The 24,095-nt window shown below is 43.8% G+C and overlaps 1 protein-coding gene across 4 annotated transcripts in view; it reads right to left on the bottom strand.

The window, feature by feature from the left end:
- DENND2B (DENN domain containing 2B) overlaps positions 1-24,095 on the bottom strand; it is a 171,671-nt gene that overhangs the window by 45,068 nt on the left and 102,508 nt on the right. For all 4 annotated transcript variants that reach the window (XM_061440862.1, XM_061440863.1, XM_061440864.1 and 1 more), the window contains one exon: positions 19,149-19,253. In XM_061440862.1, coding sequence (XP_061296846.1) covers positions 19,149-19,228 — 80 coding nt within the window. In that variant the 5' untranslated portion in view covers positions 19,229-19,253. The remainder of the gene's footprint in view (positions 1-19,148; positions 19,254-24,095) is intronic.

Genomic DNA, 24,095 nt, shown 5'->3' with positions numbered 1-24,095 from the left:
GAGAATAAGGCAGGGTGAAGGGGCAGAGCTTAACAGTGGAGGAGATCAGGGGAGGCCCCTCTGCCAGGGACCACGAGAACAGAACCTTAAGGAAGTAAGCAATGTGTTTATCCAGGGGAGGAATGTTCCAGGCAAGAGGAGCAGGAGGGCAGAGGCTTGGGGCAACTGCATACTTACTGTATTCTGGGGGCAACCAAGGGGCCAGCGTGGCCAGAGTTGAGTGGGAAGAAGAGGAGTGGGCTGGAGATCAGTCAGAGGCACCAGAGAAGCCCACAGACCAACAGGAAGGCTGGGGCTTTACTCTGAGAAAGGAAGCTCTCGAAGGAGTGTGAGCTGAAGAATGACATGCTCTGATCATATCAGAAAATGAAGTGTAGGGAGGCAAGGCGGTCACAGTGAAATCATGTAAAGGCCACTGGAACAATCCACGCAAGAAGCTACTGTGGCCTGAACTGGAACGACAGCACGACAGATGGATTTTTCTCCAGGGCTAGGCCAATCAGATTTGCTGACAGAGTGGATAAGAGGTAAGAGAGACAAAGGAAAGTCAAGGATGAATCACAGTTCTGGGCCTGAGCACCTGTTAGAAAGCAGTTGGGGTTATAAATTTCCATTTGGGATTTGTCAGTGGTATACAGATATCATTTTAAAACCTCATGGATAGATAAGAAGAGGAACTAAAGAGCCTCTTGATGAAGGTGAAAGAGGAGAGTGAAAAAGCTGGCTTAAAACTCAACATTCAGAAAAAGAAGATCATGGCATCTGGTCCCATCACCTCATGGCAAATAGATGGGGAAACAATGGAAACAATGACAGACTATTTTCTTGGGCTCCAAAACCACTGCAGATGGTGACTGCAGCCATGAAATTAAAAGAAACTTTCTCTTTGGAAGAAAAGCTATGACAAACCTAGACAGCATATTAAAAAGCAGAGACATTACTTTGCTGACAAAAGTCTGCTAGTCAAAGCTATGGTTTTTCCAGTAGTCACGTATGGATGTGAGAGTTGGACTATAAAGAAAGCTGAGTGCTGAAGAATTGATGTTTTTGAACTGTGGTGTTGGAGAAAACTCTTGAGAGTCCCTTGGACAGAGAGGAGATCCAACCAGTCAATCCTAAAGGAAATCAGTACTGAATATACACTAGAAGGACTGATGCTGAAGCTGAAGCTCCAATACTTTGACCACCTGATGCGAAGAACCAACTCATTGGAAAAGACCCTGACGCTGGGAAAGATTGAAGGCGGGAGGAGAAGGGGAGGACAGAGAATGAGATGGTTGAATGGCATCACCAACTCAATGGACATGAGTTTGAGTAAGCTCCGGGAGTTGGTGATGGACAGGGAAGCCTAGTGTGCTGCCACCCTTGGGGTCACAGAGTCGGATACAACTGAGCGTCTGAACTGAACTGAGCGACTGAACTAAACTAAGCAACTGAACTGACTGACATGACTAGATGAACCATCTAGGGAGTCAGTGTACCTAGGGAAGTCCAAGGGTTGAACCCTGGGGTTCAGGTAGCTCAGGTAGAGGAGGCACAACTAGCAAAGGAAAACTGGGAAGAGCATGTAGTGAGGAAGGAAGGAAATCTCGAGAAGTGATATCCTGAGACCTTTGAAAACCAAGGAGTGATCAGTTGAGCCAAATCTGCTAACAACTAAGCAAGGAAAAGACTGCAGAGTGACCCCTAGATTTAGGTACTTACTGTAACCTTGAGGAGAGATTCCCGTGGAGTTGTAGGAAGGGAAGCCTGACTGGAAGGAATTTAAGAAATTAAAGAGAGGGAATGGAGACAAGGAGCTCAGACAACTCTTTCAAAGGTTTCCCTAAAGGAGGAACAGGAAATGAGGTGGTAACTGGAGGGGAATGTTGGGTACAGAGTGCATGTTTGTATGACAACCAGAATAATCCAGTGGAGAGTGAAACGCCGTTCAAGTAGGACAAGTGCAGGCAGTGAGACAGTGAGCAGTGAGCGGGCGTGAAGGGCTAGGGATCTCACGCCTATCTACGGGGTGGGGGGCTGAGACTGAAGAACCCCACTTGGTCTCATTCCCAGGCACCCAGACGTGAGTGTCTTCTCACACAATCTTATTCCTAGGCTGCTTTCTGCTTCCTTCACCCTGGCTTTCACTCCTGTCAGTTCAGTTCAGTTCAGTTCAGTCTCTCAGTCGTGTCCGACTCTTAGCAACCCCATGAATCGCAGCATGCCAGGCCTCCCTGTCCATCACTAAATCCCGGAGTTCACTCAGACTCACATCCATCGAGTCAGTGATGCCATCCAGCCATCTCATCCTCTGTCGTCCCCTTCTCCTCCTGCCTCCAATCCCTCCCAGCATCAGAGTCTTTTCCAATGAGTCAACTCTTCGCATGAGGTGGCCAAAGTACTGGAGTTTCAGCTTTAGCATCATTCCTTCCAAAGAAATCCCAGGGCTGATCTCCTTCAGAATGGACTGGTTGGATCTCCTTGTAGTCCAAGGGACTCTCAAGAGTCTTCTCCAACACCACAGTTCAAAAGCATCAATTCTTCGGCACTCAGCTTTCTTCACAGTCCAACTCTCACATCCATACATGACCACAGGAAAAACCATAGCCTTGACTAGATGGACCTTTGCTGGTAAAGTAATGTCTCTGCTTTTGAATATGCTATCTAGGTTGGTCATAATTTTCCTTCCAAGGAGTAAGCATCTTTTAATTTCATGGCTGTAGTCACCATCTGCAGTGATTTTGGAGCCCAGAAAAATGAAGTCTAACACTGTTTCCACTGTTTCCCCATCTATTTGCCATGAAGTGATGGGACCGGATGCCATGAACTTCGTTTTCTGAATGTTGAGCTTTAAGTCAACTCTTTCACTCTCCTCTTTCATTTTCATCAAGAGACTTTTTAGTTCCTCTTCACTTTCTGCCATAAGAGTGGTGTCATCTGCATATCTGAGGTTATTGATATTTCTCCTGGCAATCTTGATTCCAGCTTGTGTTTCTTCCAGTCCAGCGTTTCTCACGATGTACTCTGCATATAAGTTAAATAAGCAGGGTGACGATATACAGCCTTGACGTACTCCTTTTCCTATTTGGAACCAGTCTGTTGTTCCATGTCCAGTTTTAACTGTTGCTTCTTGACCTGCATACAAATTTCTCAAGAGGCAGGTCAGGTGGTCTGGTATTCCCATCTCTTTCAGAATTTTCCACAGTTTATTGTGATCCACATAGTCACAGGCTTTGGCATAGTCAATACAGCAGAAATAGATGTTTTTCTGGAACTCTCTTGCTTTTCCTATGATCCAGCGGATGTTGGCAATTTGATGTCTGGTTCCTCTGCCTTTTCGAAAACCAGCTTGAACATTAGGAACTTCACAGTTCACGTATTGCTGAAGCCTGGCTTGGAGAATTTTGAGCATTACTTTACCATCATGTGAGATGAGTGCAATTGTGCGGTAGTTTGAGCATTCTTTGGCATTGCCTTTCTTTGGGATTGGAATGAAAACTGACCTTTTCCAGTCCTGTGGCCACTGCTGAGTTTTCCAAATGTGCTGGCATATTGAGTGCAGCACTTTCACAGCATCATCTTTCAGGATTTGAAAGAGCTCAACTGGAATTCCATCACCTCCACTAGCTTTGTTCATAGTGATGCTTTCTAAGGCCCACTTGACTTCACATTCCAGAATGTCTGGCTCTAGGTCAGTGATCACACCTTTGTGATTATCTGGGTTGTGAAGATCTTTTTTGTACTGTTCTTCTGTGTATTCTTGCCACCTCTTCTTAATATCTTCTGCTTCTGTTAGGTTCATACCATTTCTGTCCTTTATCAAGCCCATCTTTGCATGAAATGTTCCCTTGGTATCTCTAATTTTCTTGAAGAGATCTCTAGTCTTTCCCATTCTGTTGTTTTCCTCTATTTCTTTGCATTGATCGCTGAAGAAGGCTTTCTTATCTCTTCTTGCTATTCTTTGGAACTCTGCATTCAGATGCTTATATCTTTCCTTTTCTCCTTTGCTTTTCGCTTCTCTTCTTTTCACAGCTATTTGTAAGGCCTCCCCAGACAGCCATTTTGATTTTTTGCATTTCTTTTCCATGGGGATGGTCTTGATCCCTGTCTCCTGTACTATGTCACGAACCTCATTCCATAGTTCATCAGTTGAAACTCCTGTATACATAGCTGACTCCGGTATATATTCCCAATTCATTCCTCAGAGGGAAGACAAGGTCAGATCTGTTCTTTCTCCCCTCTCCCTGAAGCATCTGATCCAGCTCCCTCCCCAGACTCAACGATGTACTGGATACCTAAGACCTCAGATCTTCCCTCCCCATGTCATCCCCACTGCTACCTGCTGGCACCTTGATTCAGATCTTACCTTTCACTGAGACTGTTAAAATAAGCTCTCAACTTCCGTCTCTGCCTTTGGTCTTAACTCAGTTCCAAGGCCATCTTCTTGCCTCCTGACATCTTTCTAAACTACAAAATTCATCATGCTTCTAACTCTCCATTATCTAAGGAATGAAAAGCAAATTCATGGGCATGGATCACAGGGACCTCGTGATCTGGTCCTCATGTGTCCTCTATCATCTCATACTGTCTTTTCCTCCAAACAAATCTGCATCTCACACTTAGCCACATCAAACTCCTTGCTTTTCACAACTCTAGGCCTTCACACATTCTGTCTCCTTTGCTGCAGTGCTGGCTTGTCCACTTACACATCTCTGTGGCTCCTCCGTGGTATCTCTCTTGACACTACCCCCCTCACCCAGGTGGCGATGTGAGATTTGATGCCTCCACTGTGCCTGGAAAAAGTCTGTCTTGGGACTTTGTAACATTTTATTGGACTGTACGGTTTCATCACCTGCCTCCCTCACTAAACTATGTACCAGTGAACCTACTTGAAGGTGGTGACAGTGTCTTGTTAACCCCAATATCCCTAGCTCTTTGCATGGCATCTAGAATTTAGTAGGAATTAACACATCTGTTCCCAACCCAGGGGTCGAACCAAGGTCTCCTGCATTGCAGGTGGATTCTTTTCCAGCTGAGCCATCAGGGAAGCCCAGGAATACTGAAGTGGATAGCCTATCCCTTCTCCAGCAGATCTTCCCAACCCAGGAATTGAACCAGGGTCTTCTGTATTGCAGTAGGATTCTTTACCGGCTGAGCTACCAGGGAAGCTCAATTCATTTAAAAACCAAAGTTGTTTGTGTTTTCTCCTGTTTTTTATTTCAGCGTGCTTAGAAACTCTTGTTATACTATGTGTCAGATAGTCTTGTTTGTCTAATAATTGTTTTTATTTATTGAGCTTGTATATACTAGGTACTAGTAAGTAATTTTGGAGAAGGCAATGGCACCCCACTCCAGTACTCTTGGCTGAAAAATCCCATGGACAGAGGAGCCTGATAGGCTGCAGTCGATGGGGTCGCTAAGAGTCAGACACGACTGAGCGACTTCACTTTCACTTTTCACTTTCATGCATTGGAGAAGGAAATGGCAACCCACTCCAGTGTTCTTGCCTGGAGAATCCCAGGGACAGGGGAGCCTGGTGGGCTGCCATCTATGGGGTCGCACAGAATCGGACATGACTGAAGCGACTTAGCAGCAGCAGAATGACTAAATGAACGAATAAAAAAAATGATTAAAACCTAGGTCTCATTATGACTCCCCAGGGTATTGTTCACAAATTTCCTCACCTCCCTCTTTGAGCCACATGACCCAAAGAACAACACAGAAATGTACAGAATGCACTTAGTGCAGCTCAGCATGGCTGTCAGTCCCCAAAGCCTTCTCCCGCAAGGCAAAAATCGTACCCTAGGCCAAGAGTCTAGAGACCTGAGATTTGCTCTTGTCCTGGTTCCCTCACTTTCTGGATGTGCTTATGACAAAGTCACTTAAATTCTCTGAGCCTCGGGCTCTTCGTCTATAAAACAGTGGGAAACACTTGTTCTGAGTATCCTCACATACTAGCTGTGTGACTAAGATGATGTAAACTTTAAAAGTGTTTGAACACCAATAACAGTTCCATGAAGACAGAAGAAATATAAAAGAGAAGTAAATACAAAACAGCTAAAGGACACTTAAGACTCTGATCTTATCACCGCTTGCTCTTTACGCTAACATCTTGGAGCCCATTCCCAGGAAAGCAGACACGGTGAAACTGTGCCCTGGTGCCCCTGCTTCACCCACAGGCAGCCAGCTCTGCTGCTCAGCACAGACGTGGACACCACACTGTGGCACATGACTGGCCAAAACCAACATGACGGGAGAGGGAGGAAGATAAACAGATACAAGGAAAGAGAAGAAAGGGGGAGATGCAAAGGAAATTTAACAGAGGAACATAAGCACGCGCACACACACGCAAATGTGTAAGACCAGTGAGTAGGACAGAAAGGGCATCAACTAGGTAGAGAATAAGAAACAAACTTAAAGAGAAAGCAGTGTGTATGTGTGTACACGGACACACATGCACACACAGAAAGTGAGAGTTAAAAAGTGCAAAATACAAGCCCTTCCCTCTGGCGCTGTTTCACAAGAATATGACCCAGCCCTTGGGCTAGTGACCTGGGCCATTCTCCAGTAACATAGCAGGAAGCATTCATGATAAGGGACACAGTATATATTGTCAAGGTCACCCAGGGACTTTTTGGGAGGGAAGGCTGTCTTTAGCCTTTGACGATAAGACTGTTCTCAATTCAGCATGCTCTGGCCACAGAGCTCCTGAAGTATTAGTATCAGGAAGAGGACCAACTTGGGGCCAGTTGGAGAAGGTTCCTGGAGTCCAGGAAATAGCCTCAGAGGCACTGAGATGTGCTGTGGGTACGAGGACATGGTAAAGAGCCTGTTGATGAAAGTGAAGGAGGAGAGTGAAAAAGCTGGCTTAAAGCTCAACATTCAGAAAACTAAGATCATGGCATCCGGTCCCATCACTTCATGGCAAATAGATAGGGAAACAGTGGACACAGTGTCAGACTTTATTTTTCTGGGCTCCAAAATCACTGCAGATGGTGACTACAGCCATGAAATTAAAAGACACTTATTCCTTGGAAGGAAAGTTATGACCAACCTAGACAGCATATTAAAAAGCAGAGACATTACTTTGCCAACAAAGATCTGCCTACTCAAGGCTATGGTTTTTCCAGTGGTCATGTATGTATGTGAGAGTTGGACTATAAAGAAAGCTGAACACCGCAGAATTGATGCTTTTGAACTGTGGTGTTGGAGAAGACTCTTGAGAGTCCCTTGGACTGCAAGGAGATCCAACCAGCCCAACTATCAGTCTTGAGAGTTCACTGGAAGGACTGATGTTGAAGTTGAAACTCTAATACTTTGGCCACCTGATGCGAAGAAATGACTCATTTGAAAAGACCCTGATGTTGGGAAAGATTGAAGTTGCAAGGAGAAGGGGATGACAGAGGATGAGATGGTTGGATGGCATCACAGACTCAATGGACATGAGTCTCAGTAAACTCCGGGAGTTGGTGATGAACAGGGAGTCCTGGCGTGCTGCAGTCCATGGGGTCGCAAAGAGTCGGACACGACTGAGCAACTGAACTGAACCGAACCATGACGTGACCCTGTCTGCAGGTGAAGGTTACTCAGGGCCCAGCTTCCACTATGCCTAGTCCCTACTAAGCAGGTGTCTAACCTGCTCCCAAATGAAAGTACCTTGGAGTTGGTCAACCACCATCCCAGGCCTGCTCAACTAAGTGGGCCTGTTGGCTCAGTGGGCAATGGCATGTTCCCATCACTATGTGACCACCCCAGCTCTGGAGATGGCATGCTCACTGCACTCCTCCAGGACATATTCTGGGGTACCCAGAAGGAGAATAGGGAGGAGGCCTGCCAGAGTCCTTTCTCCAAGTCCAGAAGTTTGTTCCCCAGGCCAGAGCAGGGGCTCAGCTCAGTAACTGACATCCCATTCTGGGACAGAAGTTAGAAAGAGGCTGACACTCACATCTTGACCATCCTGCTCGCAAAGCAGCTTCATCTCAAATGGCTGGAAGACCTCCAGAGGGTCCAGGACAGCCTCATCCTCCAAGTGGGGCTATACCTGGACCACCACACACAGAGACTCCTATGTCAGCCTTGGTTTGTCGGGGTAAGCAGAACGGTGAAGTGAAGTTGCGCAGTCATGTCCAACTCTTTGCGACCCCATAGACTGTAGCCCACCAGGTTCCTCCATCCATGGAATTTTCTAGGGCAGAGTACTGGAGTGGGTTGCCACTTCCTTCTTCAGGGGATCTTCCCAACCCAGGGATCAAACTCAGGTCTCCTGCACTGCGGGCAGATGCTTTGCCATCTGAGCCACCAGGGAATCCAGTAGCTGAGCACAAACTGAGTCACCTTTCCATCTCCAGGAAGCACATCTATCTGCCTGTTACCAGGCTCATTTCTGCAGGAGTACAAAGAGGAATGGTGAGCTCTTCTCAGGGAGGGAATCAATCCCTAGTCCTCTGTGAAGTAGCAGCACTGAATAGAGAGTATTTACCAGGTATAAGCCATCTCTGAGACAGGTGAAAAATGATGCTTTATGGGAACGTCCTCAATGCCCTAGTCCAGCAAAAATGGAACTGCCATATAAAGCAGAACCAGGCACCATCCAAAGCCAAGAGGGAGGAAAATGCAGTTGCAGGAAAACCTGCTAAAGATATTTGTGATGGTTTTAAAACACAGTACCCAAATGACATGCCTGCTATCAAAATGACCCCTAATCTTGAATTTGGGCTCTAAGATTGCTTGACCAGTACAATATGGTAGAAATGAATCTGTGCCACTTTTCAGGCCCAGGCCCCAGGAAACCAACAGCTTCTGCTTCCAGTCTCCCAGGCTGTGAGGAAGCCCAGGTCATGTGGAGAGGGTATTCTGACTGACAATCCCAGCTGGGGTCCCAGCAACAAGCAGCATCAACCCCCGAGACATGTGAGATCAGACGATTCCAGGAGACACCAGCCCCTAGCCACTGAGTCGCCCTAAGTCTTGAAATCTTTCCAGCTGAGGTTCCAGACATCATGAGCAGCAGCAGACATGCATGTAGTCTCTGTCTGTAACCAGCTAATCTACGGAGTCTGTGGGCATAATAAAATGGCTCTTTGACACTATGAAATCTGCGGTGGTTGTGTGGCAATAGACAACAGGCACAAATTTTGGTACTGAGAAGTGAAACAAAAACCTAAAACATTGACTGTGGGACTGAGGCATGGCTACTGGGGGTGGTGGTTAAAATAAAATAAAGCAAATGTTAGAAGCTAGAGATAAGGGGACCCTCATAATATTGAAAAGTTTGGTAATTCTGTCACCTGTGGTAACATGGAAAATAAATGAGATGATCTAGCTAAAGACATTTCCAGGCAGAGTGCTGAAGATGCCATTTGACTCCTTCTAACTGTCATTGCACTCAATATGCCAGCAAATTTGGAAAACTCAGCAGTGGCCACAGGACTGGAAAAGGTCAGTTTTCATTCCAATCCCAAAGAAAGGCAATGCCAAAGAATGCTCAAACTACCGCACAATTGCACTCATCTCACATGATAGTAAAGTAATGCTCAAAATTCTCCAAGCCAAGCTTCAGCAATACGTGAACCGTGAACCTCCAGATGTTCAAGCTCGTTTTAGAAAAGGCAGAGGAACCAGACATCAAATTGCCAACAACCGCTGGATCATGGAAAAAGCAAGAGAGTTCCAGAAAAACATCTATTTCTGCTGTATTGACTATGCCAAAGCCTGTGACTATGTGGATCACAATAAACTGTGGAAAATTCTGAAAGAGATGGGAATACCAGACCACCTGACCTGCCTCGAGAAACCTATATGCAGGTCAGAAAGCCACAGTTAGAACTGGACATGGAACAACAGAGTGGTTCCAAACAAAAAAAGGAGTATATCAAGGCTGTATATTGTCACCCTGCTTATTTAACTTATATGAAGAGTACATCATGAGAAACGCTGGGCTGGAAGAAGCACAAGCTGGAATCAAGATTGCCAAGAGAAATATCAATAACCTCAGATATGCAGATGACACCACCCTTATGGCAGAAAGCAATGAAGAACTAAAGAGCATCTTGATGAAAGTGAAAGAGGAGAGTGAAAAAGTTGGCTTAAAGTTCAACATTCAGAAAACTAAGATCATGGCATCTGGTCCCATCACTTCATGGCAAATAGATGGGGAAACAGTGGGAACAGTGTCAGACTTTATTTTGGGGGGCTCCAAAATCACTGCAGATGGTGATTGCAGCCACTGCAGATGGTGATTGCAGCCATGAAATGAAAAGACGCTTACTCCTTGGAAGGAAGGTTATGACCAACCTAGATGGCATATTCAAAAGCAGAGACATTACTTTGCCAACAAAGATCCATCTAGTCAAGGCTATGGTTTTTCCAGTAGTCATGTATGGATGTGAAAGTTGGACTGTGAAGAAACCTGAGCACTGAAGAATTGATGCTTTTGAACTGTGGTGTTGGAGAAGACTCTTGAAAGTCCCTTGGACTGCAAGGAGATCCAACCAGTCCACTCTAAAGGAAATCAGTCCTGGGTGTTCTTTGGAAGGACTGATGCTAAAGCTGAAACTCCAATACTTTGGCCACCTCATGCAAAGAGTTGGCTCATTGGAAAAGACTCTGATGCTGGGAGGGATTGGGGACAGGAGGAGAAGGGGACAACAGAGGATGAGATGGTTGGATGACATCACCGACTCGATGGACGTGAATTTGAGTGAACTCTGGGAGTTGGTGATGGACAGGGAGGCCTGGCGTGCTGCAGTTCGGGGGGTTGCAAAGAGCCGGACACGACTGAGCGACTGAACTGAAATGAACTGAACTGTCACTAGTGAATAAGAAAAGAGATGAGCTAAACAGGAACTGTTCAGTTTTCCAGCAAAATTTAAAGGAAACATTAATGACAAAGGGCTTTCAGAGTTAGAAAATAAAACTTGTTCCAGTCTCTATCTCTCTGAAAGTGACAGTGAAGTCGCTCAGTCATGTCCGACTCTTTGCGACCCCATGGACTGTAGCCTACCAGGCTCCTCCCTCGATGGGATTCTCCAGGCAAGAGTACTGGAGTGGGTTGCCATTTCCTTCTCTAGGCAATAAAAAATTCTCAAATTAGGAAATGGCTTCCAGACTGCGGTGACAGTTATACTCTGTGTGCGTGTCTGTAAACTCATCAAACTGAAAACTTTAAATTGGATAGTTTATAATACTTTAATTATCCCTCAATAAATCTTCAGAAAAAAATCTAGAGTGGGACTGCAAGATCCTTTATCAAGACCTAAAAAATATTTAAAGTGCTGCCTCATTGAATCTTTTTGTTTTTTTCCTGTGGATCATTTTTAACTTCTTTATTGAATTTGTTAAAATACTGTTTTTTGTTTGTTTGTTTTTAATGTTTTGGCTTTTTGGTGGTGAGCCATGTGGGGTCTTAGCTCCCTGATCAGGGACTAAACCCATACTTCCTGTACTGGAAGGTGAAGTTTTAACCACTGGACTGCCCGGGAAATCCTAGTCTCATTGACGCTTACAGACAAAAGGCCTTCTAAGGATCTTAAGGGCGAGCCATGCAGATTCTCTAAATAATAAAGCTTCTAAGACTCTTAAGAAACAATTGTCCCCTAGCAATCCCACTGGGAAAAATCCACTTATTCACCTTAGGAGGTACTAAAAGTGCCACTCGGAGGCTCTGAACCAAGATGGGGAGGGAAATCCTTCCGAGCGAGTGGTCAGGAAAAGCCCTGCAGGAAGTAACATCTGTATCCAGACTGGCAGAATTGTCAGGTTCATGTAGGAGCGCAGTGAAGGATAAAAGCAGAAGCAAACATCAGGGCTTCTAGGAAAGCCTTTCCAACCAGGTCGAGTTTGATGGTGTCACAGATGACAGTGGTTTCTGAGCAGGGAGAGCCCAGTTGTGTTTACAGGGAGATGAATGTGGTGGTAAAATAAAATAATGGAAGGAGCAAGAGAGCTAGGCATGCATTCTTCCCATTAGCTTTGTATCCTTGGGGACTACCTCCTCTTCTCTGGGTTTGTTGCCCAAACTATCAAACAAGTGGTTGAGACCAAATGAGCTCTAAGGTTCCTTTTCTTCTCTTTCTCAGAGTCAGTGGACTAAATGGAAAGGGAATCCAAAGTTAACAAGACCTGCACTGGTCACCCACTTGTTTGATAGTTCGGGCAACAGACACAGAGAAGAGGAGGTACTCCCCAAGGATACAAAACTAATAGGGGCAAGAACGCACACTTCGCTCTCCCACTCCTATTGTGGGTGTGTGCGTGCTAAGTTGTTTCAGTCAGGTCCGACTCTTTGTGACCCTATGGACCGCAGGTTGCCAGGTTCCTCTGTCCATGGGATTCTCCAGGTAAGAATACTGGAGTGGGTTGCCATGCCCTCCTCCAGGGGATCTTCCTGACCCAGGGATTGAACTCAAGTCTCTTATGCCTCCTGCATTTGTAGGCAGGTTCTTTATCACTAGCAAGACCAGGGAAGCCCTATTCAGTTCAGTTCAGTCACTCAGTTGTGTCCGACTCTTTGCAACCCCATGGACTGCAGCACGCCAGGCCTCCATGTCCATCACCAGCTCCTGAAGCTGACTCAAACTTATGTCCATTGAGTCAGTAATGCCATCCAACCATCTCATCCTCTGTTGTCCCCTTCTCCTCCTGCCTTCAATCTTTCAAAGCATCAGGGTCTTTTCAAATAAGTCAGTTCTTCCCATCAGGTAGCTAAAATGTTGAAGTTTCAGCTTCAGCATCAGTCCTTCCAATGAATATTCAGGACTGATTTCTTTTAGGATGGACTGGTTGGATTTCCTTGCCTTTCAAGGGACTCTCAAAAGTCTTCTCCAATATCACAATTCAAAAGCATCAATTCTTCAGTGCTTAGATTTCTTTATAGTCCAACTCTCATATCCACACATGACTAATGGAAAAACCAAAGCTTTGACTAGACAGACCTTTGTTGGCAAAGTAATGTCTTTGCTTTCTAACATGCTAAGCTGATCATAACTTTTCTTCCAAGGAGCAAGTTTATTTTAATTTCATGGCTACAGTCACCATCTGCAGTGATTTTGGAGCCCCCCAAAAAATAAAGTCTCTGTTTTCATTGTTTCCCCATCTATTTTTCATGAAGTGATGGGACCAGATGCCATGATCTTCGTTTTTTGAATGTTGAGTTTTAAGCTAACTTTTTCACTCTCCTCTTTCACCTTCATCAAGAGGCTCTTTAGTTCTTCTTCGCTTTCTGCCAGAAGGGTGGTGTCATCTGCATATCTGAGGTTATTGATATTTCTCCTGGCAATCTTGATTCCAGCTTGTGCTTCATCCAGCCCGGCATTTCACATGTACTCCGCATATAAGTTAAATAAGCAGGGTGACAATATACAGCCTTGACATCCTCCTTTCCTGATTTGGAACCAGTCTGTTGTTCCATGTTCAGTTCTAACTGTTGCTTCTTGACCTGCATATAGATTTCTCAGGAGGCAGGTCAGGTGGTCTGGTATTCCCATCTCTTTAAAAATTTTCCACAGTTTGTTGTGATCCACACAGTCAAAGGCTTTGGCATAGTCAATGAAGCAGAAGTAGATGTTTTTCTGGAACTCCCTTGCTTTTTCAATGATCCAACAGATTTTGGCAGTTTGAGCTCTGGTTTCTCTGCCTTTTCTAAATCCAGCTTAAACATCTGAAGGTTCATGGTTCACACACTGTTGAAGCCTGGCTTGGAGAATTTTGAGCATTACTTTGCCAGCGTGTGAGATGAGTGCAATTGTGTGGTAGTTTGAACATTCTTTGGCATTGCCTTTCTTTGGGATTGGAATGAAAACTGACCTTTTCCAGTCCTGTGGCCACTGCTGAGTTTTCCAAATTTGCTGGCATATTGAGTGCAGCACTTTCACAGCATCATCATTTAGGATTTGAAATAGCTCAACTGGAATTCCATCACCTCCACTAGCTTTGTAGTGATGCTTCCTAAGGCCCACTTGACTTCACACTCCAGGATATCTGGCTCTAGGTGAGTGATCACACCATTGTGGTTATCTGGGTCATAAAGATCTTTTTTGTATAGTTCTTCTGTGTATTCTTACCACTTCTTAAATCTTCTGCTTCTGTCCATACCATTTCTGTCCTTTATTGTACCCATCTTTGCATGAAATGTTCCCTTGGTATCTCTAATTTTCTTAAAGAGATCTCTAGTCTTTCCCATTCTATTGTTTTCCTCTATTTCTTTCCATTGATCACTGAGGAAGGCTTTCTTATCTCTCCTTGCTATTCTTTGGAACTCTGCATTCAAATAGGTATATCTTTCCTTTTCTCCTTTGCCTTTCACTTCTCCTCTTTTCACAGCTATTTGTAAGGCATCCTCAGACAGCCATTTTGCCTTTTTGCATTTCTTTTTCTTGGGAATGGTCTTGATCACTGCTTCTTTTACAGTGTCATGAACCTTCATCCATAGTTCATCAGGCACTCTGTCTATCAGATCTGATCCCTTGAATCTATTTGTCACTTCCACTGTATAATCATAAGGGATTTGATTTAGGTCATACCTGAATGGTCTAGTGGTTTTCCCCACTTTCTTCAATTTAAGTCTGAATTTGGCAATAAGGAGTTCATGATCTGAGCCATAGTCAGCTCCAAGTCTTGTTTTTGCTGACTGTATAGAGCTTCTCCACCTTTGCCTGCAAAGAATATAATCAATCTGATTTCGGTGTTGACCATCTGGTGATGTCCATGTGTAGAGTCTTCTCTTGTGTTGTTGGAAGAGGGTGTTTGCTATGACCAGTGTGTTCTCTTGGCAAAACTCTATTAGCCTTTGCCCTGCTTCATTCTGTATTCCAAGGCCAAATTTGCCTATTACTCCAGGTGTTTGTTGACTTCCTACTTTTGCATTCCAGTCCCCTATAATGAAAGGACATCTTTTTTGGGTATTAGTTCTAGAAGGTCTTGTAGGTCTTTATAGAATCGTTCAACTTCAACTTCTTTAGTGTTACTAATTAGGGCATAAACTTGGATTACTGTGATACTGGATGGCTTGCCTTGGAAACAGAGATCATTCTGTTGTTTTTGAGACTGCATCCAAGTACTGCATTTCAGACTCTTTTGTTGACTATGATGGCTACTCCATTTCTTCTAAGGGATTCTTGCCCAAATAGTAGATATAATTAATGATCATCTGAGTTAAATTCACCCATTCCAGTCCATTTTAGTTCCCTGATTCCTAAAATGTCGATGTTCACTCTTGCCATCTCTTGTTTGACTATTTCCAATTTGCCTTGATTCACGGACCTAACATTCCAGGTTCCTACGCAATATTGCTCTTTACAGCATCAGAGTTTTCTTTCATCACCAGTCACATCCACAACTGCGTGTTGTTTTGCTTTGGCTCCATCTCTTCATTCTTCCTGGAGTTATTTCTCCACTGGTCTCCAGTAGGATACTGGGCACCTACTAACCTGGGGAGTGGGAAGCCCTATTACTCGGCCATAAAAAGGAATGCATTTGATTCAATTCTAATAAGGTAGATGAACCTAGAGCCTGCTCTACAGAGTGACATTAAGTCAGAAAGAGAAAAACAAATATCGTATATTAACACATATATATGGAATCTATAAAGATGGTCTGGATGAACTTATTTGCAGGGCAGCAGTGGAGATGCAGACACAGAGAACAGACTTGTGGACACAGAGGGGAAGGAGAGGGTGGGACGAATTGAGAGAGTAGCATTGAAACATACACATCACCACATGTAAAATTAGATAAGCAGTGGCAATTTGCTGTATGACGCAGGGAGCTCAAATCCAGTGCTCTGTGATGACCTAGGGGGTGGAATAGGGTGGGGTGTGGGAGGGAATTTCAAGAAGTGGGGGGACATATGTATACCTATGGCTGATTTATGTTGATATAGGCAGAAATCAACACAATGATGTAAAACAATTAAAAGTAAATTAATTAAAAAAAACTAAGTTAATAAGACCTACTATGAAAGAACTATAAGAACTCAAATAGCATGTAGCCTATGCTCTATGAGACTGATCTCACAGCCATCTAGACAACTGGTCAACAAACAGTCTTCTGGATACCAGGTATCGTTCCAGGCTTGGAGGAGACAGAAAGAAGTCAAAGTCCTTGACCCCAAGAAACCTATACTTCTATAGTCACCCAAGTTTCCCACACATACATCCAGAGGCAAGGTTCCTAAAAAACAATACCAGTAGCTTGTATTTTTAAGTCACAATGACCTGCACGCTGGAGTTTCACAGTAAAGAAGCTGTTGAGGAAATCAGCAGGCGTGACAAGTCTTCTGAGAATAGCCCCTGCTGCCCGCCAAGTCTTACAGCACAAGTGAAATCTCCTGAGAGCACCAAGTGGCAAAGTTTACCCCATCGAGATGGCTGAACTAGCTCTCAATACAACACCTTTTTGTTTGCAAGTCACTGAGCTGCTTCTAGTCTCACCCAGGTCATCAGTACCAACATCATAAAGCCTGACCTCTAGAACTCAGAGGAGCTTTGAGAATCTCACCTCCCACCCCCAGAAATGGATGCAGCCAAATCAAAGCAAGCTGGAGCTGCCTGTGGGGAGGGAAAGCAGCTAAGAGTGAAGCATCACGCCCCTCTGGCCTCACTAACAAACAGAAAGGGAAGCTTGCTCCAGGAGACCCAAACATAGTAAAGAACAGAACTCTGGTGGTCAAATCAAAGGTTGATTTCCTCCTCCTACATATCTTACCAGATCAAGAATGGGCTATAAAGGAAAAGGAAGATAATAAATTAGCAAAACATCCATAAAAAGCTAATAATGCAATGGAATCTAGGATCCTTAACCCAAACTAGCTCAGTGGTGGCACCAGGTGAGATCTTATTCAAATTAAGGATAGAACCTTGAAAATACATATCTCGGCACTTCCTTAGGGTACCATCTGCCCTTCCCCGCCAGTTTTCCATGCCCCAAAGTACCCCTGCCCCCAAAGTTAGATACAAAGTCTTCTCCGTGTCATCAGCTTCCTTTGCCTCCATGTGGATGATGTGGACAGAGATCCCTAAAGCCGCCAGGGCTCCAAGGCCCAGCTTTCCAAGGCCCCAGCACCCCTGTACTCACCAACCAGTCACACCTGGGAGTCTTTTCTCACTGGCACTCCTGAATGGGCAATGATTAAAGGGCCCCAGGTCCCAGGCAAATGTCTATTAGAAGGTCCGACTAAGAAATCTGGGTGCCAACGTCATCGATCCAAACTGTAAATGCCTTGAAAAAAAGAAAATGGATCCTTCCTTTGTGTCCCTCCCTGTCCACCACAGAGCCTGGCACCTAGAAGGAGAGCCCTCGGGGTTGCCTGACAACTTCCTAAATGAACGGGTGACTTACTGCCCTACTCGGCCCAAAGAACAGCCCCAGATGCGGCTGCGGGTGGAGGCAGCCACCAGACGACACCGCCAGACGACTGTGATGTAACAACTACAGCCCAGCAGTAGCCTCTGAGACAAGGCCTGTGACTCCATGCCAAAACCCGAGGAAAGTAGGGAGGGAAGCGGAAATGTGGCAGGAAGGGAGGGAAGTGAAGACTGAGAAGGGAGAAATGCTTTTTTTAGGCACATCAGAGACTCAGATATTTACAAGTACCATCCATCATGTTACAACGGCAAGCATGCTGAGAAGCTAAAGGAAGAGGGATTTCTAAAAATGTGTAAAACATGTAGGGCTGTACTCCAAATAGAAACTAGGGTGCCTGTCAGCAGTTCTGATTCTGCTTTGTGACTTTATGTAAACAATGCATCTCTCATCCCACCCACCCACGAAGCGGAAATTAGAAGAAGAAACAAATACTTAAAGGAGCTGAGGGCTGCTGGGTACGGTAATTTCTAATTCAGGTTCTAAGTATACTATTTCTTTTAACTTAAGAATAAAACAGTAAAATCACAAATAATGCCTATTTCACCCCTACAGTCTCATATAAAAAAGATGGGGACCTTCACTGCCAGTCTCCATCTGCCAATTCACATTCACACTGCAGAGGAAGAAATGCCCCCTGACTGGCCAGAGCCCACCAAGTTGTTCCCAAGAAGCAGATTACGCGGGACAAAAAGTCTAAGACCCAGACCTGTTTCTGCCTCAGCCATCAACATGCCCTGGGAGAGTTCAGTTTTTCTATCCACTTTACCCATGAGGTTGCTGGTCCCTGCCATCCTCAGCCTCACCCTGTTCAGGGAAGCAAGTATGCCAGCAACTGTAGTCCAGGTTAGAGAGAGTGGGTGGGCAGAGGGTGTCCTTACTGCTCTTGTTGCTACACAGCAGATAGTTAATTTGTCTGTCTAAGCCCCAAACTCTTATGTATTTAACATGTCAGAACCTACCAGTTTTCATTTAGTTGGTACAGTCCATCCAGACCATTTCCACAGGGACCAAACTCTGCACGTATGGTGTACAGAATTCCTCTTGCCTCCTTCAACTCCAGCCACTCCCCAGGGACTACAGCCTGTGCCCCTCTCTACCAACCATACCTGGATTCCAGCTCTGAACGAACCAAACATCTACCACAACCTCTGGGCAGACCTGAGTGTGCGCCACTCCACTAGACTCAGTCTGGCGCTGCACAGTCCTGCCCTCCAGGAGGCCATGAGCCCAATCCCCGTCTAAGATGAGCATCCTTCTCATAGCTACCCATTCCAGCAGCTGAGGTTCCAAAGCCAAACCCATCCAGCTGAGATTCAGATGAAGGGGCTATGAAACGTATGTGGCTTTAGTAAAAGAGGTTCTTCAAGGAAATCAGCATCTAGCCTAGGCCAAGACCTGAGAAGCCCTGGTAACAGTTGTACCTTTAACTGCCAGCTCTGGAAGCTTCTATCCCATTGCAGAGATGGAGCTAATATTTAATAAGTGTTTTTTTTTGCTAGGCACTATGCTAAGCACTGACATTATCATCTCATTTAATCCTCAAGGAAACTCTGAGAGACAGGTACTATTATTATGTCACAGATGAGGAAGCAAAATTTTAGAGGGCATAAGAAAATGCCCTGAGATCTCACTGTTTGGTCAGTGGTTGAAGTTTGGCCCAGATGATTCACCTGGATGACTGTCAGAATCATGAGGATAACCACACACACTTGGCAGCAGTCCTATCCAGGACATAGGGCGTTAGGTGTCCTTTGAGTCTACCCTCCACTGAGCTTCACTCCCCCAGGCAATGTTCCCCGACTCACCTGCTCAGAGTCCCTCGAGGGGCCTTAGTGCCTCCAGCTCCGTGGGTGATGCTGGAATTCTTGTTGGCAGTCATGGTCATTTCTGCTCTCTGCAAACACAGAGCCCTGCAAAGAAGACAAGACCAATCAGCCAAGTTTCCATGGGTAGCCCAAAGCACCTCAAACATTCCCAGATGACCTCCAGAACTGCCAGCAGGGTTTCTGTGGTGGAAGTGGAAACCACTTTCCCACATATATTTAATTTCATCTGTTACAGCTTGTGGGCCTCAAGGCTTCCCTGATCTGGGTTGGGGAAAAGTCTGTGAGCTAACAAATAACTTCTCACTTCACAGAAAACGATTTTAAAAATTCCATTCCCATCCAGCTTCTTCTCGTTACTGAAGTTAGAGTTTCCCAACTTTCTGGCAAGCCATATAGCCCTTATGAATTTTGCCATATTTGTATACTTCCTGAACAATTATTTATTCAGTATTTTTCTTGAATCAACTTGAAACTGACGTACTGGTCTTAACTCCATTCTAAACAATTAGCCACTGACAAATATTTGCTGAGTACCCATTTCCTGGACACTGCCATCAGCAAAGAATAAACCCAAGCCTCTGCTCTCAGGGAGCTTACATCCTAGCAGAAGGAAACAGACAATACGCAGGCACATCTCACGTGTGTGACATGTAAGTGTATGCTTGTGTATAATATGTATAGTGGTAAGTGGTGGGAAGGAAAAATGAAGCAAGGTAGAGGAAAAGGAAAGATGTGCCATTTTAAATAGGATGTTCAGGGAAGAACACCCTAATAAAGTGATACCTAAGTCAACACCATAAAATTATGAGCTATCATATTTTTAACACCCATTAAAATAAAATTAATATGCTTTAAAGTATCTATGCACTACAAAGTGAAAAATGTTGTATATGTACCATATACAATTAGCTAATATCATATAAAGTTGTTTTATGCTAAAATAATGAAGGAAAAGGTTAAAACTTAAGGGTACATCCAGACTGGAAAAGAAAAAGTAAAATTATCTCATATTGCAGACGATACAATCATGCTTGTAGAAAGTCATAACATTTCCACTAAAACACCGTTAAAATAATATATAATGTCAAGCATGCTTGCAGGATATAAGGTAATACTTAAAGAATCAATTTCTTTCTACACACTAGCAATGAACAATCTAAAAACAAAATCAAGAAAAACAATTCCATTACTAATGGCAGCTTCCCAGGTGGCGCTAGTGATAAAGAACCCACCTACCAATTCAAGGCTTCCCTGGTGGCTCAAAGGTTAAAGCGTCTGCCTGCAATGCTGGAGACCAGGGTTCAATCCCTGGGTTAGGAAGATCCCCTGGAGAAGGAAATGGCTAGCCACTCCAGTATTCTTGCCTGGAGAATCCCATGGAGGGAAGAGCCTGGAAGGCTACAGTCCACGGGGTCACAAAGAGTCGGACATGGCTGAGTGACTTCACTTTCACTTTTCACTTTACCAATGCAAGTAGACATAAGAGACATGAGTTAAATCTCTGGGTCAGAAAGATCCCCTGAAGGAGGACATGGCAACTCATTCCAGTATTCTTGCCTGGAGAATCCCACGGACAGAGAAACCTGGCGGGCTACAGTCCACGGCGTCGCAAAGAGTCAGAAACAACTGAAGCAACTTAGTATGCTGCACAATAACAGCAGCAAAAGGAATAAAATACTTAGGAAGAGATGTAACAAAAGAAGTGCAAGACTTATCACCGCAAACTGCAAAACATCATTGACAGAAAGTAAAGAAGACATAAACAGAAAGACATCCCATGTTCGCAATCAGAAAACTCAAAGTTGTTAAGATGGCAATATTTCCCAAATTGATCTACAGGTTGAATCAAATATCCATCAACTGCAGAAATTGACACTGATCCTAAAATTTTATGGCAGTGCCAGTGACCTAGAGCAGTCAAAAGAATCATGGAAATGAAGAATAAACTTAAAAGACTCGGATTTCCCAATTTCAAAATACCACAAAGCCATAATAATCAAGACAGTGTACACAGATATAAGAATAGAAATAGAAATCAACAGAATAGAATTGAGAAATAAACTCATATATTAATGGTCAGCTGATTTCAACAAGGATGATAATAAGATAATTGAAGAGGGAAAGAAGAGTCTTTTTAACAAACGATGCTCAGACAACTGTGTATTTGTATATAGAGAATAAAGTAGGACACTTGCCCTGATACTATACCAAAAAAAAAAGTAAAAATGTATCAAGAACTAAATTTAAGAATTAAAATTACAGAAGAAAAACCTGGAGGAAAACATAGAGGTAAATCTTCGTAACACTGGATTAGGCAATGGTTTCTTAGGTATGACACCAAAAAGCACAAGCAAAAAAAAGAAAAAAGATATAAACTATATTATATTAAATAAAAAATTTCATGCTATAAAAAATATAAGAGTAGAAAGACACCCACAGAATGGGAGAATTATCTGCAAATGATATATATTGGCTAAGCTACTTGTACCTAGAATATATAAAGAACTCTTACAGCTCAATAATAAAAAAGACACATAATCCAATTTAAAAATATGCAAAGGATTTAAACAGACATTTCTCCAAAGATATAAAATTGGCTAATAAGCACATGAAGCAATGCTCAACATCACTAGTCATTAGGGAAATACAAAGTAAAACCACAATAAGGTACTGGGTTGGCCGAAAAGTTCATTCAGGTTTTTTGTAACATCTTACGGGAAACCCCAAATGAACCTTTTGGTTAACCCAGTATTACTTCATACCACCAGGATGACTACAATAAAAAAGACAGATAAAAACAAGCATTAGTTAGACTGTGAGATGGTGGAGAAATTAGAACCTTCATTCACTGGTGGTGGGAAATGTAAAATTGTGCTGCCACTTTGGAAAGCAGTTGGCAGTTCCTCAGAAAGTGATATATAGTTACCACATGACCCAGCATGACCCACTCCTGGATATACAGCCATGAGAAAGGAAATCATGTCCACACAAATACTTGTACTAATGTTCATAATAGCCAAAAAGTGGAAGCCCAAATGTCCATCAATGGATGACTGCATTGGCAAATGTGGGGCTTTCCTATGGTCCAGGAGTTAAGACTCCAAGCTACCAATGCAGGGGGCATGGGTTCCATCCCTGGTGGGGGAAATAAGATCCTACATGCCACATGGAGTGGCCAAAAGATTTTTTTTCATGTGGTATATCCATAAAATGGAATATTATTCAGACATAAAAAGGTACATTCTTCATGGATGAACCCTGATGCCAGTTTTATGAAATGTCCAGAATAGACAAGTCTACAGAGATATAAAATTAGTGGTGGCTCAGGATTGGGTTTAGGGTGGCAGAATGGGAAGTGACTCCTATGAATACAGTGTTTCTTTTGGGGTATGAAAAAAAGTTCTGGAATTAGATAGTGGTGATGGTTATATAACTCTACAAATACATAAAAAACAAATGAATTGTACACTTTACAGGGGTGAATTTTATAGCATGTGAATTATATCTCAATGTAGGTGTTAAAAAAAAACTTAAAAAATTTTAAGTGCCTTGGAGAGTGGATGTGACACAGCAATAATTGATGTACCAAATATATTTTCAATATGAATGTGCACTCTGTTCTGGGCTAACATCACCTTCAGGGAAAAGTTAAAAGTAAATAGAAACAACAGTTTTCTCACTCTGATCAGCATTCTCATCACATTGACAAAAAGGAAGCATCTTTGGATATGAAAGTTAAACATTCAGGCTTCAGCAATACGTGAACCATGAATTTCCAGATGTTCAAGCTGGTTTTAGAAAAGGCAGAGGAACCAGACATCAAATTGCCAACATCCGCTGGATCATCAAAAAAGCAAGAGAGTTCCAGAAAAACATCTATTTCTGCTTTATTGACTATGCCAAAGCCTTTGACTGTGTGGATCACAATAAACTGTGGGAAATTCTCAAAGAGATGGGAATACCAGACCACCTGATCTGCCTCTTGAGAAACCTATATGCAGGTCAGGAAGCAACAGTTAGAACTGGACATGGAACAACAGACTGGTTCCAAATAGGAAAAGGAGGACGTCAAGGCTGTATATTGTCACCCTGCTTACTTAACTTCTATGCAGAGTACATCATGAGAAACGCTGGGCTGGAAGAAGCACAAGCTGGAATCAAGATTGCTGGGAGAAATATCAATAACCTCAGATATGCAGATGACACCACCCTTATGGCAGAAAGTGAAGAGGAACTAAAAAGCATCTTGATGAAAGTGAAAGAGGAGAGTGAAAAAGTTGGCTTAAAGCTCAACATTCAGAAAACGAAGATCATGGCATCTGGTCCCATCACTTCATGGCAAATAGATGGGGAAACAGTGGAAACAGTGTCAGACTTTATTTTTATGGGCTCCAAAATCACTGCAGATGGTGATTGCAGCCATGAAATTAAAAGACGCTTACTCCTTGGAAGGAAAGTTATGTCCAACCTAGATAGCATATTCAAAAGCAGAGACATTACTTGGCCAACAAAGGTCCATCTAGTCAAGGCTGTGGTTTTTCCTGTGGTCATGTATGGATGTGAGAGTTGGACTGTGAAGAAAGCTGAGCGCTGAAGAATTGATGCTTTTGAACTGGGGTGTTGGAGAAGACTCTTGAGAGTCCCTTGGACTGCAAGGAAATCCAACCAGTCCATTCTAAAGTAGATCAGTCCTGGGTGTTCTTTGGAAGGAATGATGCTAAAGCTGAAACTCCAGTACTTTGGCCACCTCATGCGAAGAGTTGAGTCATTGGAAAAGACTCTGATGCTGGGAGGGATTGGAGGCAGGAGGAGAAGGGGACAACAGAGGATGAGATGGCTGGATGGCATCACCGACTCGATCGATGGACATGAGTTTGAGTGAACTCCGGGAGTTGGTGATGGACAGGGAGGCCTGGTGTACTGCGA

The sequence above is a fragment of the Bos javanicus genome, chromosome 15 (assembly GCF_032452875.1).
Source record: "Bos javanicus breed banteng chromosome 15, ARS-OSU_banteng_1.0, whole genome shotgun sequence".
NCBI classification, from domain to species: Eukaryota; Metazoa; Chordata; class Mammalia; order Artiodactyla; family Bovidae; genus Bos; species Bos javanicus.
The sequence above is the reverse complement of the archived record's forward strand: the minus strand, read 5'-3'. Positions and strand labels throughout refer to the sequence as shown.